This window comes from Oncorhynchus clarkii, unplaced genomic scaffold, assembly GCF_045791955.1.
Source record: "Oncorhynchus clarkii lewisi isolate Uvic-CL-2024 unplaced genomic scaffold, UVic_Ocla_1.0 unplaced_contig_9427_pilon_pilon, whole genome shotgun sequence".
Classification (NCBI taxonomy): Eukaryota; Metazoa; Chordata; class Actinopteri; order Salmoniformes; family Salmonidae; genus Oncorhynchus; species Oncorhynchus clarkii.
The window spans coordinates 23228-43120 of NW_027258719.1; the positions used below are offsets into that span (position 1 = coordinate 23228).

General features: G+C 44.6%; 3 protein-coding genes across 3 annotated transcripts; 1 reads left to right on the top strand and 2 right to left on the bottom strand.

Moving 5' to 3' along the window:
* The first annotated feature begins 1878 nt into the window (after window positions 1-1878).
* On the top strand, window positions 1879-6643 carry LOC139398315 (protein FAM83A-like). The gene is made up of 6 exons (XM_071144378.1): window positions 1879-2146; window positions 2457-2731; window positions 3238-3405; window positions 5159-5283; window positions 5936-6159; window positions 6306-6643. Exons 1-6 carry the CDS (start codon window positions 1900-1902, stop codon window positions 6641-6643), a joined length of 1377 nt encoding a protein of 458 aa, XP_071000479.1. The 5' UTR covers window positions 1879-1899.
* LOC139398314 (uncharacterized protein C8orf76-like) lies at window positions 5237-9388 on the bottom strand. The gene is made up of 6 exons (XM_071144377.1): window positions 9190-9388; window positions 8993-9088; window positions 8744-8887; window positions 8233-8555; window positions 7811-7943; window positions 5237-7571 (listed from the first exon to the last, which is right to left on the bottom strand). The coding sequence occupies exons 1-6, from the start codon at window positions 9295-9297 to the stop codon at window positions 7401-7403; spliced, it is 975 nt and encodes a 324-aa protein (XP_071000478.1). The 5' UTR covers window positions 9298-9388; the 3' UTR covers window positions 5237-7400.
* Window positions 9389-10741: 1353 nt separating this feature from the next.
* On the bottom strand, window positions 10742-19587 carry LOC139398313 (zinc fingers and homeoboxes protein 1-like). The gene is made up of 6 exons (XM_071144376.1): window positions 19255-19587; window positions 18478-18765; window positions 16626-17122; window positions 16254-16475; window positions 15863-16024; window positions 10742-15732 (listed from the first exon to the last, which is right to left on the bottom strand). The coding sequence occupies exons 2-6, from the start codon at window positions 18641-18643 to the stop codon at window positions 14242-14244; spliced, it is 2538 nt and encodes an 845-aa protein (XP_071000477.1). The 5' UTR covers window positions 18644-18765; window positions 19255-19587; the 3' UTR covers window positions 10742-14241.
* Between the last annotated feature and the right edge of the window lie 306 nt (window positions 19588-19893).

The following is a 19893-nucleotide window of genomic DNA, read 5'->3' on the forward strand; positions in this document are numbered from 1 at the left end:
TCTCTGCCTTGTTGACTAGTTTCAGTCTTTGACAGACTGAAGGCGTGCTCTGGTCTGATGGTGACTTATGACTTGCTTACCTCAGCACAGGTATCCAGGTAATTCACCTTTTAATAAAGCCTTAACAAATCAAATTGTATTTGTCAGATTTTTTTTTTTTTTTAAACAACAGGTGTAGACTAACAGTGAAATGCTTTGTAAACAACAGGTGTAGACTAACAGTGAAAAGCTTGGTAAACAACAGGTGTAGACTAACAGTGAAACGCTTGGTAAACAACAGGTGTAGACTAACAGTGAAACGCTTTGAAAAACAACAGGTGTAGACTAACAGTGAAACGCTTTGAAAAACAACAGGTGTAGACTAACAGTGAAATGCTTGGTAAACAACAGGTGTAGACTAACAGTGAAATGCTTTGAAAAACAACAGGTGTAGACTAACAGTGAAAAGCTTGGTAAACAACAGGTGTAGACTAACAGTGAAATGCTTTGAAAAACAACAGGTGTAGACTAACAGTGAAACGCTTGGTAAACAACAGGTGTAGACTAACAGTGAAATGCTTTGAAAAACAACAGGTGTAGACTAACAGTGAAATGCTTTGAAAAACAACAGGTGTAGACTAACAGTGAAACGCTTGGTAAACAACAGGTGTAGACTAACAGTGAAATGCTTTGAAAAACAACAGGTGTAGACTAACAGTGAAACGCTTGGTAAACAACAGGTGTAGACTAACAGTGAAAAGCTTGGTAAACAACAGGTGTAGACTAACAGTGAAATGCTTTGAAAAACAACAGGTGTAGACTAACAGTGAAACGCTTGGTAAACAACAGGTGTAGACTAACAGTGAAATGCTTTGAAAAACAACAGGTGTAGACTAACAGTGAAAAGCTTGGTAAACAACAGGTGTAGACTAACAGTGAAATGCTTGGTAAACAACAGGTGTAGACTAACAGTGAAATGCTGACTGACTTCACAACAATGTAGAAAGAAAGAAAACAGGTAATAATATGAGTTATAATATACACACAGGGCGAGTAACGATCACTTGGACACACACAGGGCGAGTAACGATCACTAGGACACACACAGGGCGAGTAACGATCACTAGGATACACACACAGGGCAACTAACGATCAATTGGCTTCAATCAGTGTAGGTGAAGGGGAGGAGACAAGTTAAAGAAGGATTTTTGAGCCTTGAGACATGGATTGTGTCTGTGTAACATTCAGAGGGTGTATGGGCAAGACAAAAGATTGAGGTGCCTTTGAACGGGGTCTGGTAGTAGGTGTCAAGCGCCTCCAGTTTGAGTATGTCAAGAACTGCAACGCTGCTGGGTTTTTTCACGCTCAACGGTTTCAACACCCAGCCAACTTGACACAACTGTGGGAAGCATTGGAGTCAACATGGGCCAGCATCCCTGTGGAACGCTTTCGACACAGTGAGAGAAAGAGTGATAGACTCACATTGCAGGGACAAGTCTGTGAAGAATGCAGTCAGGTGTTATCAGCCTCCACTGAGCTGATCAGACAGTCATGTTCACCTCTGTCACTCAACTAGACTTCTCTCTCCCACTAAGGGAGGGAGTGCTTTAAACAGCAGGTCTCTGTCACGCTCTCACTCCCACAACAGCTCACCTGTCCCCCCCAGCACACTGCAACCCACAGGTGGAATGTCCTCATAGAAATAATAATACTAGACCGGGCATCCCCATTCAAGTCAATGTAATTCTACTTCTATGGGTGTAGCCAACTGTACAATTGATTGAGGGGGGCAGGTCTCAGAAACCTCACGGCTGCTACTCCATCCCTGTCTGTGTCTCCGCGAGGGTTTTTCCCCTCAGTAGCAGCAGTAGGTAACGACAGGTAATACGTGTTGATCAGAGAGCCTTGTACAGCGTCACTATGAACCTGCAGAGCAACGGCCTGTCTGCTCAGTGGTACCTGAAGTCCAAGCCGGTGGGGAAGGTGAGGCGGCGTGTACAGGAGATGAAAAACCCATCTGTGTCCCTGGTGTCGGGGGACGTTGACCTCAGCCACAACGAGAGCACCAGATTGGCCATGGACGCCTTGCTGAACCAGGGATTGGACATGTACCAGGAAGTACTGGCTGGAGAGGGCGAAGTGGACTTCCTGTCCAAGGAGGAGAAAAGTTGGTATTTTTTTATACTCTGTTCCTCTTATCTACCTTAAACCCTCTGTCTGTTCCTGACTCCTCTTATCTACCTTAAACCCTCAGTCTGTCCCTGCCTCTTATCTACCTTAATCCATCAGTCTGTCCCTGCCTCTTATCTACCTTAAACCCTCAGTCTGTCCCTTACTCCTCTTATCTACCTTAAACCCATCTGTCTGTTCTAGTACTGTATTTCTTGCACAACTGTAAAGGGCTTCCTCCCTGAAAAGCATTGTGTAAAAAGCACTAGATATAAAGCCAATGTATTATCACTTATGTTTCTTTAAAGGTTATATCCTGGAGAACACTACAGACCTGAGCACCAGCAGTCTGTGTGGGACGGAGAACGACGACCAGGCAGAGGGCTCCACCACCTCTTCCCAGACAAACACCTGTTGTCCATCGGTGTTGGAGAGCGAGCCCCCTGGCTTGGACCATGGCTGGCCGGCAGAGGACTGGAGCTACCGCCTGCAGGGTGAACCCAGTGTAGAGGTCTACTTCCAGTCTGATAGAGCAGCCAGCATGAAAGACCTGCTCAGAGAGTTCATCAGCAAGGCCACAATGGTACGTCATACAACTTCACTGGTAACGATTTGGAGATGTCAATCTACTCTCATGATTATACCTGCATTATATTTTTGCAGACTTTTAGAAAGCTGCTGATGTCTGAATGCCCTGAAAGTTGGATAATGATGTTTTGAGAGTTTGATCAAGCAGATTCAGTATCGTCTATAATTAAGCAATAAAGCCCAAGGAGGTGTGGTACATAGCCACTATACCACAGCTAAAGGCTGTTCTTACGCACGACGCAACGCGGAGTGCCTGGATACAGTCCGTAGCTATGGTATATTGGCCATACATCAAACCCTGAGGTGCCTTATTGCTATTATGAACTCGTTACCAACGTATTTAGAGCAGTAAAAATAAATCTCGTCATACCCGTGGTATACGGTCTGATATACCACGGCTGTCAGCCAATCAGCATTCAAGGGCTCAAACCAGCCAGTTTTATAATGACAACTAATAATGTGGAAGATACGAATCACAGCAAACATGTGATATGTCTGCAGGTTCTGGCCATTGTAATGGACACATTCAGTGATGTGGAGATGTTCTGTGACATCCTGGAGGCAACCAGGAAGAGGAATGTGTCTGTCTACCTGCTCCTGGACCATATCAACCTGCAGGTCTTTGTCAAGATGTGTGAGACGCTACAGATCAACAGTAATCACCTCACTGTGAGTCTCATCATGATATTTAGATGACACTAATGATTGCAAAAGGTGGGGCGGCAGGTAGCCTAGTGGTTAGAGTGGCAGGTAACCTAGTGGTTAGAGTGGCAGGTAACCTAGTGGTTAGAGGAGGCAGGTAGCCTAGTGGTTAGAGTGGCAGGTAGCCTAGTGGTTAGAGGAGGCAGGTAGCCTAGTGGTTAGAGTGGCAGGTAGCCTAGTGGTTAGAGAGGCAGGTAACCTAGTGGTTAGAGTGGCAGGTAACCTAGTGGTTAGAGGAGGCAGGTAACCTAGTGGTTAGAGGAGGCAGGTAGCCTAGTGGTTAGAGTGGCAGGTAGCCTAGTGGTTAGAGTGGCAGGTAGCCTAGTGGTTAGAGGAGGCAGGTAGCCTAGTGGTTAGAGTGGCAGGTAACCTAGTGGTTAGAGTGGCAGGTAACCTAGTGGTTAGAGGAGGCAGGTAGCCTAGTGGTTAGAGTGGCAGGTAACCTAGTGGTTAGAGTGGCAGGTAACCTAGTGGTTAGAGTGGCAGGTAACCTAGTGGTTAGAGGAGGCAGGTAGCCTAGTGGTTAGAGTGGCAGGTAACCTAGTGGTTAGAGGAGGCAGGTAGCCTAGTGGTTAGAGTGGCAGGTAACCTAGTGGTTAGAGTGGCAGGTAACCTAGTGGTTAGAGGAGGCAGGTAACCTAGTGGTTAGAGGAGGCAGGTAACCTAGTGGTTAGAGGAGGCAGGTAACCTAGTGGTTAGAGAGGCAGGTAGCCTAGTGGTTAGAGAGGCAGGTAGCCTAGTGGTTAGAGTGGCAGGTAACCTAGTGGTTAGAGTGGCAGGTAACCTAGTGGTTAGAGTGGCAGGTAACCTAGTGGTTAGAGTGGCAGGTAACCTAGTGGTTAGAGGAGGCAGGTAGCCTAGTGGTTAGAGTGGCAGGTAACCTAGTGGTTAGAGTGGCAGGTAACCTAGTGGTTAGAGTGGCAGGTAACCTAGTGGTTAGAGTGGCAGGTAACCTAGTGGTTAGAGTGGCAGGTAACCTAGTGGTTAGAGGAGGCAGGTAGGCTAGTGGTTAGAGTGGCAGGTAACCTAGTGGTTAGAGTGGCAGGTAGCCTAGTGGTTAGAGTGGCAGGTAACCTAGTGGTTAGAGTGGCAGGTAACCTAGTGGTTAGAGGAGGCAGGTAGCCTAGTGGTTAGAGTGGCAGGTAGCCTAGTGGTTAGAGTGGCAGGTAGCCTAGTGGTTAGTGGCAGGTAACCTGTGGTTAGAGAGGCAGGTAGCCTAGTGGTTAGAGAGGCAGGTAGCCTAGTGGTTAGAGTGGCAGGTAGCCTAGTGGTTCGAGTGGCAGGTAGCCTAGTGGTTAGAGTGGCAGGTAGCCTAGTGGTTAGAGTGGCAGGTAGCCTAGTGGTTAGAGTGGCAGGTAGCCTAGTGGTTAGAGTGGCAGGTAGCCTAGTGGTTAGAGTGGCAGGTAGCCTAGTGGTTAGAGTGGCAGGTAACCTAGTGGTTAAAGTTGCTAGATAGAATTCCCGAGCAGACAAGGTAAAAATCTGTTGTTCTGCCCCTGAACAAGGCAGCTAACCCACTGGTCCTAGACCATCATTGTAAATAAGAATTTGTTCTTAACTGACTTGCCTAGTTACATATATATATATATTTTTTAAAGGTACACCTTTCAGACATTTCTTCATCTTTTTAACTGTACTGTAAACTAGCAATTTGATGATAGCTTTTTGTGTTTGTCATTCACTCACTGCTACATGAAATGCCGCCGTATTCTGTCTGCAGAACATGTCGGTCCGTAGTATACAAGGAGAGACGTATTGTGCAAAGTCTGGAAGGAAACTCACCGGACAGATCAAAGAGAAGTTCATGATCATTGACTGCACTTTAGTGCTGGCTGGATCATACAGGTACATTTATGTTGTATAATTAGCTAATAGTCACATCAATGTCACAATCACAGTGGTTGATGTCATTCTGAATAGGTAGATCAACGTTATGATGGTTGTCATTCTGAATAGGTAGATCAACGTTATGATGGTTGTCATTCTGAATAGGTAGATCAACATTATGATGGTTGATGTCATTCTGAATAGGTAGATCAACGTTATGATGGTTGTCATTCTGAATAGGTAGATCAACGTTATGATGGTTGATGTCATTCTGAATAGGTAGATCAACGTTATGATGGTTGATGTCATTCTGAATAGGTAGATCAACGTTATGATGGTTGATGTCGTTCTGAAGAGGTAGATGAACGTTATGATGGGTGACGTCATTCTGAATAGGTAGAGCAACGTTATGATGGTTGACGTCATTCTGAATAGGTAGATCAACGTTATGATGGTTGATGTCGTTCTGAATAGGTAGATCAACGTTATGATGGTTGACGCCATTCTGAATAGGGAGATCAACGTTATGATGGTTGATGTCATTCTGAATAGGTAGATCAACGTTATGATGGTTGTTTGAATTTTCAGAAATGTTTGTAGTAGTAATAATATCTGTTCACTGTGCTCTGTTCCTCAGTTTCACCTGGCTGTCCTGTGCTCTGTTCCTCAGTTTCACCTGGCTGTCCTGGCAGGTCCACAGAAGCCTGGCTGTGCTCTTCAAGGGCAGCGCGGTCAAGCCATTCGACCTGGAGTTCAGGAAGCTCTACGCCAGCTCCAAGCCTGTGCCAGCCTTCCTCACCGTGGCAACGGAGCTCAACCTTACCAGGCCGCTTATCACCCATCAAGCAGCAGCCACCTCAACCCCACTGACAAACCTTCCTTGCCCCAGTGCTGGTACCACGACCCAGAACAGATACTTCAACAACCAGGCTATGGATCAACCAACCACCACAGTTGTGCCCAGATTCAACACTCAATCTACTGTTCAACCAACTACCACAGCCCAGCTCAGATACTCTAGCCAAAACCCAACGGTTCAGCTAACTACAACCACCCAGCAAAGACACCCCAACACTCAGCCAACAGCACCACCAGCCTCCCAGCAGAGACACCCCAACACTCAGCCAACAGCACCACCAACCTCCCAGCAGAGGTACCCCAACACTCAACCAATAGCACCACCAACCTCCCATCAGATGTACCCCAACACTCAGCCAACAGCACCACCAACCTCCCAGCAGAGACACCCCAACACTCAGCCAACAGCACCAACAACCTCCCGGCAGAGACATCACAACACTCAGCCAACAGCACCACCAACCTCCCAGTGCTTGGTGAATCAGTCTTACTACACAGGTCCCCGGAGCCACAGGTTTGACTGGATCACACAGAGACGCACTGCAACCAGGCCTGTCCTGTTCCAGAGAACCTTCTCCAGTGATTACAGTACTGGAGACAACCTGACCTGGCGACCCTTTAACAGCAATTACCTTCTTTATGGAGGGACAACCGGCTTGTTGGACAGACACCCACTTCTCAAGACTGGCCAGTGGTTTACTGTTCCTAAATAACTGAAATTTGACAGTACACCCTGTTTGAGGTAAATTATGTTCTCACAACTTAAAATGGGCAAGTAACCTTCATAGAGTAAATGTGCCTGTTTTGCTTTGCTTGATGCCTGGAGTACAGGAGTAGTACTTCAATCACATCATTATCTCATAAGGATGATCATTGTCTGCCTTCAGGCTGAGAGCTTTGTGTTCCAGTACATGTTAATTCAATGGAGTAAAAACAACATGTCACAGACATGAATTCCTCTTCCACCCATCAACCCTGATAGAACCACACTGAGTGACAGCCTAGTGATGTGTGCTACGCTTAGCCAAGGGCCGGGCCTCTTAACAAACATACCTTCTGACAAATCTTCTGATCCATACACTGTCAAGCCAGAGGTAATGCAGAATGGCAAATCAAAAGTTTGTCACACTTTTTCCAAATGGTTCTACTTTGAAATTCAATACAACAATGATCTAATTAAACTGTACTGTAGATTGTGACAATATTTCATTTCATATGGCCGTCAGCACATTGTTACACGCAATATTAACAAAAATACATTCATTAAAATGTGTAGCCTAGTTGGTCTTTACAGAGGGTATTTTAGGTCCATCCTCCTTCAGTACTCCTGTCTGTACCAGTCTGTTCCACCACCTGTCTTCAAAGTCCTTCAGAGAGAGACCTGCCGAGCTCTCTCCATCCTGGTTGTCCTCTCTCATTCTCTCTGGAACTAGATCTTCTGACATCACCTGAAGGGCAGATCACCAATAACGATGCATGATCAATCTGGTCGGAAGTGTACCTCTTATCTTTTCAAAACATTACAATTGTAATACATCTAAAAGCATAACCATGACATCTTGGTGCCAGCAAGCCACACATTTCCTTTAATTTAAACATACCAGAAGACAAAATACAGGACATTATTTGATGAATAGACACCATGTGAGAACAGTAGTCTATGTACTGTGTCTCTAACCGGTTTCACCTCAGAGACTAGTTGTAGTGTGGTGTCTTTCAGTTCCAGCCAACGTAGAGCCTCATCAGCCTTCTGTAGGGCTCTCTCACTGTTCTGGAGAACAAAGGATGACTGTTGGCCCTTTAATGCCCTGAGGAGGAGTCTGGCAAGGCAACATAGTACAGTCAAACAACCATCTTCACAAGACAAAGACTGTGCTAAACAGTGACATTTAGGATGAATGTGTAAATATGCTCTCTGCTTTAATCCAAAGGCTAATTTCCCCAGAGGTAAAGTAAGACTTTTCCTGGACTAAGAAGCATTTTCAATGGAGAATCTCAATCTGTGTTCGGGAAACCAGTCCTAAAGACTGCCCAACAAACTTGTATCCATGGAATTCCATATAGAATAGGCCAATAGGATGTCTGCTTGTCTCTCACTGATTTATTTACCTGGCCCGGACAAAACACATGCAGGCCTTGAGCCAAACGCCGTCACGCTCTTCCTTCAGTTGCTCCTCAGTCTGAGAGTCAGGCTTTGGCTCTACACCATCTCCCTGTTGAAGAGGACTGGAGCCTGAGGGTGTTGACAGAGACTGAAGAAGATGAAGGTAGCTTTCTGCCAGCTTCATCCAGTGCCACTGGTGGTAGGGGTGGAGAGAACACAGCTGCTGCAGACACGTGGCCTGGCTCCTGAGGTCTCCGAAGCGCTCGTGGACGTTCGCAGTCAGGTGAAGTAGACCGGTAAGGTGACAGGTGTTGGAGGCTTCATTTTTCTGTCCATGGAATGAATTTTCAAAACAACCATTTTACTACCTGGTATACTGTAACCTTGTCCACAGACAAGAGCGGGCTGGCTGGATGACGAGACTAGATATTTTGTATTATTAATGTATAATAAAAAACCATATTATGTTACAATAATGTATAAAGATAAGACTCACTCAACAGCAACGGTTCTTACAAGTGTTTCTGTGATCTCCAGGGCCTCCACTCTCTTCCCCAGGTGACAACAGCACCTTGCCATTCCCTCCATTATGTCCCGTCGAATGGCCAGGTTGCCGTCAGGGATATAGGAGAGGCAGGTAGTGTAGGCGTTTAAAGCTTCCTGGGGAAATGGATATAGTTAACGGATGAGAAAAGCATTTGGATACTAGATGGATATGATAAGACAGTGTGTAACTAAATGACTCAAGGGAAGAGGGGTCAATACCTGGAAGTTTTTTCGCCTGTACGCCATATCAGCTCGAAATTTGAAGATCTTTTGCACCTCCAAAATGTCCTCTGTGTCGATGCTCTCCCAAAACCACTGTTGAAATAGATAACTCGTAGTTAAAAATATCCACACAATGCAATGCTAGCAAAAAAAAACTGATGCTACTTAACGTTAGGTAGCTGGTTAACACTCACCTCTGCTTCACAGAACTTTGCATTGTAAGTCGACAGTGCAACAACAGTCGGCTTCGCTCTTGATTCCTCGAACACCGAATCGTCAAAGGTGCTACCGAAAATCTCCATTTCAAACGATGAATGACAGCGAATTCAGATTTTACCAACACTAAAAAACAAAACAAACGTCAACGTGTGCAGTGTTACAAGCTAATATGACCGTTGGGAAACAGAAAAATATAGAATGTGTTCCGGACGATATGTTCCAATGACAGACGCTTTACTTTCTTCAATGAAATGCTGTAATATTTTCTATAAGAGAAACTCCAGTCATATTTTGAAGTTAAATATTTTATAAGACACCAAAATACACGCTTTTTCGTCCAAATGTATTGTATTTTGTCCACAAAACAAGTAATAAAATATATATTTGTCTAAATCAAGCCACAGCCTAAAAAAAAAACAGTTTGATTTCAATTAAAAAGCATTGCAAAATCTATGGCTCAGGGGACTAAAGCTTTTTCCACTGAGTTTTCAGCTCCAAGGCTACTCTGTCTCAACATGAAAAATGTATTGGTTTACCATAACGTTTGCAAATAAACTCTCTCACTTTTCCCAAAGCACCTCAACATATCCAGAAACCAAACATTGAGCCAAACATTCTTCTCATAGATAATAACTCACTTAATAAATACAGTAGGAGAAAGGAGACTGGCTGACATGATCCATTATAGCTGTAGCTAGCAGAATAGTATGTTAAAAGACAGGTTCAAATATTGTGTGCGCACAATCTAATAGGAAAACTGTTAAAGCATGTATTAAAGTGATGTATTCAACTGTTGGATATTAGTACTAAACAAGCACCTTTCTAAATATTGAGAAATAGCAAAGAGGACAGACAGGTAAGAATTATTGTACTAGGATAAAAACAGTCATGTACTATGGTCACAATGTCACGTCTACTGTACAAAAAAAAGAGCAGTGCGGATACATTGAGTTGCCAACTGAAGAAGGCAAAGAGCCTTCAAAAAATATATTTTTACACATTAACAGTAAAACGCCATACAAGCTATTAGTTGAAGTTGAGAGACAGGATTAATCATAAATAAAGATTATAAAACCATTAAAAACAACTTTTCTAAGACAAGCACATAATGCTGTTTCATCTGCAGTCAGGTGATTATTTCATGCACTATATGGAGCTCAAAATTCAAATCTTTTACCTTAACTATGGTACAAATAACTGTTCCTGCATGAAAAGGTTAACGATTTCACAGCATAACATGCTGCCCAATTTGAAATGTTTATGATGAGCATGAGGTATCCACGATCTTCTCCTCCTCCACCTCTTCTGTTGTCAAGTCTTGATGAAACCCTGCTCAGAAAGAATGAACCATGCAGGCACATAGGGTTTTGTCTCCTCAAAAAGGTTCCGAAGGTTCCATCCGTTTTTCTGTAAAATGTTGTGATGTTTCAACTAGATTCTAGATTGAGATTCTAGAACCAAAGTGACTAGAACTTGGTAAAGCATGTTTAGAATAGTTTCAGAGACCGTTGGTAACTCATCAGGTCCGGGCCAGGCTGTAACCCAGTGACCAGAGCATATAGGACATGGCTTACAGGTTAGCAACAATGTTTTGGTACTACTAATGTGCACATGTCAAAACTTGGCATTTAAAATGACAGTTGAGGAGAGCATAGTCTGCAAACGTTGTAAAAAGAAAAGCAAAACAAACGTGCATCTGAACATACATTAGAAAAACACTTGTTTGAAAACAGCCCTGTATCAAGTCCTCCGACACTAGTCTTCATACATACAAGTACTGCAGTCTGAAAAACAATAAAAGTTCTACGTAATTCAAACTCACGTTACACTTTTCCAAGTCAGCAGAGTTTCACATGATTGAAATAGGGACCCGCATTGTGCCAGTTGGTTGGTGCAGGAAGCAGTAGGCCACATACAGACCATTGATTTTCATTTGTGTCATATCAACACCCAACTTTAGAATTGATCCACAAGGAGAGGGGTAAAGTCAATAAGGTGCATCCTCTTGAAAATAGAATCATTTCAGAGGAGGACAATACAAGGCAGAATACTTAGTTCTACAGCGTTTAAAAAGAGCTCATATTGAAAAGAGATTTGGTCTCCTAAAGCCATTAAAAGGTAAAAGGAATATAAAGGTGCCTAATCAAAGTTGTTTCCCCCCCACAAGAACATGTTAAAGAGATTCTCCGGAACTTTTTGTATACATTTTAGCCAGTAGTTCTGAAAGTAGAGTTCAGCTAAATTGTGAACTACCTCACATCACTGGCATAGAACACAGAGACCTTGCGAGGGGGGCTCTGAACACTGACACGTCCAGTCCAAAGCAGGAGGTTTAAAAAAACACTTGGTAGTCGCAAAAGTTCCGGAGCATGTCTTTAATTCAGTAGTGGGCAAAGTGCACAATAATAAGTGCTACACTGTCAGTTTCCTTCAGAGACACCACAGTATACAGTGCCAGTCAAAAGTTTGGCCACACCCACTCATTCAAGGGTTTTTCTTTATTTTTTACTATTTTCTACATTGTAGAATAATAGGGAAGACATCAAAATGATGAAATAACACATATGGAATCATGTAGTAACCAACTAAAAAAGAAGTGTTAAACAAATGAAAATATATGTTATATTTGAGATTCTTCAAAGTAGCCACATTTTGCCTTGACAGCTTTGCACTCCCTTGGTATTCTCTCAACCAGCTTCATGAGGAATGCTTTTCCAACAGTCTTGAAAGAGTTCCCACATGTGCTGAGCACTAGTTGGCTGCTTTTCCTTCACTCTGCAGTCCAAATCATTCCAAACCATCTCAATTGGGTTGAGGTCGGGTGATTGTAGAGGCCAGGTCATCTGATGCAGCACTCCATCACTCTCCTTCTCGGTCAAATAGCCCTTACACAGCCTGGAGGTGTGTTGGGTCATTGTCCTGTTGAAAAACAAATGATAGTCCCACTAAGCCCAAACCAGATGGGATGGCGTATCGCTGCAGAATGCTGTGGTAGCCATGCTAGTTAAGTGTGCCTTGAATTCTAAATAAATCAGAGTGTCACCAGCTAAGCACCCCCACACCTCCTCCTCCTCCATGCTTCACGGTGGGAACTACACAATGCAGAGATCATCCATTCACCTACTCTGCGTCTCACAAAGACACGGCGGTTGGAACCAAAAATCTAAAATTTGGCCTACAGACCAAAGGACAGATTTCCACCGGTCTAATTAATGTCCATTGCTTGGGTCAGGAAACACGAGCAAGTCTCTTCTTCTTATTGGTGTCCTCTAGTAGTGGTTTCTTCGCAGCAATTTGACCATGAAGGCCTGATTCACGCAGTCCCCTCTGAACAGTTGATGTTGAGATGCGTCTGTTACTTGAACTCGGTGAAGCATTTATTTGGACTGCAATCTGAGGTGCAGTTAACTCAAATGAACTTATCCTCTGCAGCAGAGGTAACGCTGGGTCTTCCTTTCCTGTGGCAATCCTTTCATCATAGCACTTGATGGGTTTTGCGACTGCACTTGAAGAAACATGAAAACTTCTTAAAATTTTCCAGATTTACTGACCTTCATGTCTTAAAGTAATGATGGACTGTCACTTATGGACTGTTTGCTTATTTGAGCTGTTCTTGACATAATATGGACTTGGTATTTTCTTCTGTATACCCTCACTACCTTGTCACAACACAACTGATTGGCTCAAACGCATTAAGGAAAGAAATTCCACAAATTACTTTAACAAGGCACACCTGTTAATTGAAATGCATTCCAGGTGACAACCTCATGAACCTGGTTGAGAGAATGCCAAGAGTGTGCAAAGCTGTCAAGGCAATGGGTGGCTACTTTGAAGAATCTAAAATAAAAAAATATATAACACTTTTTTTGGAGACGACATGATTGTGATGTGTTATTTCATAGTTGTGATGTCTTCACTACTATTCTACAATGTAGAAAATAGTACAAATAAAGAAAAACCCTGGAATGAGTAGGTGTGTCCAAACTTTTGACTGGTACTGTACATACTGGGCCTCCAGGCCCGTATTCATAAAGAGTCTTAGAGTATGTATGTCATCTTTTACATTGTACAAAAGTACAGACTCAGAGCTTCGTAATGGTATATTATACACTACAGTTGGAGAAAGCTACGTAGCTTTAAAAATTGCTATTCTTGTATAACCAGTTTTGCAAAAAAAGCTTTAAGGGTTTTTTTCCACACTTGCCAGAGCTGGAATTTGTTCACACCCTCTTAAGCCTTAGCCCCAACCATCTCTTTAAGGATTCACACGAGCTCATGGGTCAGTCTATGGACTCATTGGAATCTAAAAGGCTAAACTGATCCTAGATCAGCACTCCTACTCTCGAGTCCCTTGGTTTCTAAGTCTTTCCTAGCACAGGAGTCCACATTCAATAGTTAACTTTGGCACCGCGGTTCCTCCAATCAATTTCAATGGGAACCCATAATATCATCTGATTTCACATGATTCATTGCATTCATTCCATGAATGTACTTACAGTACCTTGTAATCTCTATAATAATAGGGATATATACGAGAGACATTAGCCATTAAAAAAAGGACCTCTTAATTGCACATAAATAACTGTGCCGAATACTGTAGATCAACAAATGTTAATTTTCCATTCATTATCATCATATCAAATATTGTATTATCAATTGAATTTCAGCATTTTAATGTCTGACCAATTCATGTAAAATTAGGTATTTAAAGTACTGGTTGTAATTCTTGACTAGATTGACTAATGGCGCTACTCTAGCGCTGTAAAAAGGTGCACATATTGTTTGTATTGGTGGGATATTATCGTTCAGTCTTGCATTCAGACAGTACCTTTTAAAATACGTAAGAGAAAGCGAAATGTGTTTGTGCTGTTTGACTAAATCCAATGTTGTGTTCATTTGGGCACACCATGGCAAAATGTTTTGCAACAGAAAGTGAAACTGGGCATTTCTAAATTGGACAATTCCATGTAGTCCCTCCCTGTTTCAGTCCATTTGGTGCCTAATGAACACAGCCCAGCTGTCCTTCATTACTCTGACTGTGTTTTTCTGGCACCCTGAGAGGGCTCCCAAGAATCACTTTCATCAGTGTCGTCATCCTCCTCCTCATCTTCCTCACCCACCACAGTGTCATCCTGCTCGTCAGGTGCCATCTCATTCTCACCCAGCAACGCTTCCTCTTCCTGCTGGTCCTCGTTTACCTCAGCATCCCCAAACGGATCAGCACCCATATTTTCCCTCTTGTGTATCTCAGCGAACCACTCTCTCACCTGCTCGTATCCCATACTAGACTTGGTCACAAGCTCATCCAGGTCCTGCTCATTCAACAACTTGTGCTTCAGGTAATACTCCTTCAGAATGTCTTTCCCAGACTTCAACTTGATGATGGGCAGTGGTGGTGACTTCTCCGTGCTGGTTGACCTCTTAGCCTTCCTGCTCCGAGACCTCCCCCAGCCTCGGTTACGTATCCTCCTCTTTCTGTTTTTGTTGCCGTTCAGTCCCTCCACGTTGCCGCTCTGGTAGTGGAAGAACCACTTGAGGTTGCCGTTCTTGAAGGAGTACCGGGTATCTCCGAACCAGTTGACTACGTAGACCCTGGGCAGCCCGCTCTCCTCTGACAGCTTGTCATATTCCTCTGTGGAGGGCCATTGGGTACGGACAAAGGCACTCTTCAGAACGTGGAGCTGCTCTGGGGTTTTCTTTCTGATGTTCTTGTCCCCCCTGTTTGGCCGCCGGCCACCCGGAGGGGTCTGGGATCTTTTTCTAGACGAGGTGGCCTCGCTCTCCATCCGCTCTGCTTTCAGCTCAGGTGACTCTGCCTCCACTACCTTCCTCTTCTCTGTGAACCAGGCGTCGATCTCTCTCCGGGTCAGCTTGGTCTCCGTCCTCAGCCGGGTCAGCTCGTCATCAGACGGAGTGCTTCCCTTCTGGTAACTCTCCTCAAGAACCACCAGCTGCTCTGCTGTCTTCTCCTTGAACTTCTGCAATGTGAAGTCTGGGAAGGAGTTCCAGGTCTTGGGGCGTGGCTCTTTCTCTTTGATGGATGGTGTGGGTGTGGGCGGTGGAGACTGAGGGGTCTCGTCGCTGGAGTCAATGACGATGGTGGTGCCGCTGCCGTGACCCCGGGGACTCTGGCTGTCATGGAACACGATGACGTTGCTGTTCTTGGAGTTGCGCTGGTTGTAGCGCGTGTCGCTGAACCACTTCTTGATCTCGCCTTTTGTGAGGCAGGTCAGCGTCATGAGCCTGGCGATCTCCGCGTCGCTGGCGAAGTGGTTCTTCAGGTAGCTGGCTTTCAGCTCCGCCAGCTGCTCCTTGGACTTCTTAGGCCGCATTCCGAAGTGGTCGGCGCTGAGGGCCGAGTTCTCCTGTGGAGTCAGGGAGGGAGGCTGGACAGTGGTGGCTCTCTTCATCTCACTGACCGCTGGGCTGGTCTGGTGGGAGGACATCTTGGGGACCAGGCTGTGGCTTGGCATCCCTGCTACTGTCAAGGTGATGGGTGTGGTCACAGGCGTGCCAACCTGTTCAGAGTTTAGAAAAGTTTCACTCACTCAACAATATTACAACAACTGACAAGACATATTGAGTTGAGAAACTATAAACAGAAAATATTACATTATATCATCCACAATGTCATCAATAAGTACCAACCTGTGTAAAAACCAGGCCTGGCTGCCCTACTATCTGACAGGTCTGGAGGATAGACTGCAGGCCGTTGGCCGCAGCAGAGAGCTGGTGGGCCGGGATAACAGTGATGGTCTGAGGCACCGTGTGCACAGTCCCGTTGAACTGCTTTCTCCTAGCCTCCTCCACCTCAAATCAAAAAGTTTATTTGTCATATGCACAGGATAGACGTAGTGTAAATGGTACAACGAAATGCGTACTTGCAAGCGCCCCCTTCAACAGAGGCGACAACAATTAAAACATATATATTCAAATGAGTGAAAATATGTTTTTTTTTTAATCACAATAAAAACACTATGTCCGCCCCAAAAAATGTAACTCTGGTATAAGACAAACATGAATCTAACAGAAAAAGCACCTCCTCGGGTGTCCAGCTGACCCCGTGCTTCAGACGCTGGGCAGAGAACCAGATCTTTATCTGTTCCTCACTGAATTTGGTCTGAGCCGACAGACCCATGATCTCTGACACCGAAGGGTACGGGAACTTCTTGTAGGTGTTGACCAGGACTGTGTTGGTATCCATGGATTGGTTGTATGAGGGGATACTGCTGACGGGGATGAGGAGCTGGGCTTGGGCGCTCTGCGGGGAGGGAGGGAGAAGGAGAATGCAAGAAAGAGAGAGAGGTTTTAGTCACTTATTTATCAGTAACTTTACAATAGTATCAACAGCAGTGAAAGGTGATTTGTTTTATACAATTTACAATTTCAAAGAATTTGAAAATATGATCACCTGCTGGGCCTGCAGAGCTGAGAGGACCTGGGCCAGACCAGGGGGGAGCTGGAGTCCAGACATATTGGAGCTGAGGACAGAGGATTTCTTGTGCTCTGCAGACATCATATTGGGAATGTTTAGGAGAACACTGTGTTTCATGGACTCGGTGTAATGTGGGCTCATCTTCTCTACAGGAGTGAGGGAACCCAGCCCCAGAGGTGCTTCGATAGGCTCCTGCTCCCCTTCACTCTCTCCCATCCCGTCACTCTCCTCGGCTGCTTTCAGAGACACGGCGATCCTCTTCGGTTCCGATTTACCCCTCATCTTCATGATGGGGGTTTTGCTGAGTGAGATGCCAGCTGATGCGGGGTCATCGCTCTCTTCCGTCTCATGCTGTGTGTATCCCCCATCCGAGAGAAGGTCACTGAGCGTCTGCTCCAGGGTTGGTTGGTTGCTGCGTTTCACTCCTGTGCAGGTGACACCGTCCTCTCCGCTGGAATGACTGATGTCGTGCTCTGAAAAGTAAATTGCTCAGCTATGTTAGTTTAACTACATCAGAGAACGAGGGTCATTTTCAGGAGTAGAGCACACCATAGCAGATCGGTGTTGAAACAGTAGGTCAATATGGGCATTTCATATAGGTTTCAAAAGCTTTTCTCCTGTTTAGTGCCTACAGAACCAAATCAAATCACATTTTATTTGTCACATGCTTGGTAAACAACAGGTGTAGACTGCTTACTTACGGGTCGTTCCCAACAACGCAGAGAGAAAGAGAAGAGAAAAGGGAAAAATAATAACACAAGGAATAGCACCTGGCCGTGCTGCTGCTCCAGTTTCAACTGTTCTGCCTGCGGCTATGGAACCCTGACCTGTTCACCGGACGTGCTACCTTGTCCCAGACCTGCTGTTTTCAACTCTCTAGAGACAGCAGGAGCGGTAGAGATACTCTTAATGATCGGCTATGAAAAGTCAACTGACATTTACTCCTGAGGTGCTGACTTGTTGCACCCTCGACAACCACTGTGATTATTATTTCACCATGCGGGTCATTTATGAACATTTTAACATCTTGGCCATGTTCTGTTATAATATCCACCCGGCACAGCCAGAAGAGGACTGGCCACCCCTCATAGCCTGGTTCCTCTCTAGGTTTCTTCCTAGGTTTAGGCCTTTCTAGGGAGGTTTTCCTAGCCACTGTGCTTCTACACCTGCATTGCTTGCTGTTTGGGGTTTTAGGCTGGGTTTCTGTACAGCACTTTGAGATATCAGCTGATGTAAGAAGGGCTTTATAAATAAATTTGATTATATCCAGAGTAAAGATAACTAGGCTATATACAAGGGGTACCAGCACCGAGTCAATGTGCAGGGGTACGATGTAATTGATGCAGATATGTACATATAAGTAGGGACAAAGTGACTGGTCAACAAGATAGATAATAAACAGTAGCAGCAGTGTAAGGTCAAGAGGTCAAGAGTGCAAAAAGGGTCCATGCAGATAGTTAGTCCGGGTAGTTATTGGTTAACAGTTTTATGGCTGGGGGGGGGGGGGGGGGGCTGTTCAGGGTTCTGTTGGTTCCAAACTTGCCGTGCGGTAGCAGAAAGAACAGTCTATGACTTGGGTGGCTGGAGTCTGACAATTGTTAGGGCTTTCCTCTGACACCGCCTGGTATAAAGGTCCTGGATGGCAGGGAGCTCGGCCCCAGTGATGTACCGGAACGTACGCACTACCCTCTGTAGCGCCTTGCGATTGGATGCCAAGCATTTGCCATACCAAGCAGTGATGCAGCCAGTCAAGATCGAGCCAGGTGATTAACATTTCAAGAAAACAGGTGTGAGCAACATGTTGAAGATGAATAAAACCCTTCCCCACCTGTCTCTGGGTCAGTGGAGACCACAGCGGTGTCTGTAAGTCCCTCTGCAGCGCTCTCAGCTCCATCCTTTCTCTCCCCCACCTGCATGTCTGCATCCTGCTCCTCCATCACGTTAGAAGAAGGCAGGACCATGCAAGGTGTTGTTGACTTCCTCCTGCTTGCCATTTTGTAGGTAGGCTATCCTCCAAGATAACTTTGTGTAAAGAGATGTGTCTGGAATGGATTTGACCTTCCGCTAGTGATGGTTTGATTCACATTCTAAAACTTCCAATATTTTCATCTGTGGACTGAAATAAAAAAAATATGTATTTGACAGGTTCCATCCAATATAGCGTCACTTGAACAGCTACAATATGTATGGATTACTGTATAATGGTAATAGTACGTTCATTGTACAGTAATTACAGTGAAGTTGAAATGTGTCCTAGCTATACCACCTTTTGCATGTGAAACCTATTACAATGATTATTTCTGCACACTAGTGCAACTTGTTTGTAGCAACTGTCTAGTTTGTAGTACCTGGTCATTTACAATACGTTTGGACCCAATTGCTCTTAATGCCATTTGTTTATGTAGAAAAAAATATTTCTAAGCAGTGTGACTATAGCAAATTGATTTGTCTTATTAGATTGCTAGCTATCCAGATCTAGCTAACTAACCTAGCTTCCATTTCTGCATCTAGCCAGCCAGTTTACACCTGGGATAGACATTGCGGCTGGAAGCCAAATACTGTAGCTAGCCACCACAGTACAGCAGCTGAGTTTGCGTTTACTTACCAGGACAAGAGGTAGCTTCTGCGCAGGCTCTCCTGCCCCCCGCAATTTGTCTTAGGTTCTCGTCTAATGTTAGCTAGCCTACCTCTGTACAGTTCAGCCAGAGCGCTCTGCCGGACTGCAGTAGTTTTGCTCGGAGGCAGGCGAGTCCAGTTCACCGCTGTCTGCAGATGAAAACATGGAACATTTTCGCTGCAACAGTTCTTTTCCCGACTGATATCCCTTTACAGACGTATTTTAAAAAAGGCAGGAAGCCACGACATTAGTCACTTCAAGTAAGCCATTTGTCCATCAAATTATATCAGTGTTTTTTATTTTTATGGCAGTTTAATGATTAAGCGGCGTCATCACGTTAATGCGGTACGTCTTGACGTCATTCATAGGCGACATCTGTCACGCTTGCATAGAGAAATGTTGCTTCAAATAAAATGTCTATCAACGAATACAAGCATTTAAAAAGTGACGGTCCTGACGTTTGTATGCATACAGTATTTATCGTTACCGTCTGACGCCCAAAAAAACATCACCTGAGGCTGCACCATGCTCAGTTTGTATTCCGCTTTAACTGGTAATAGATATTTTTCAACCAATTAACACATCAATGTCGTCATGCCTTTATGGTATAACAAGACACAGGAACAA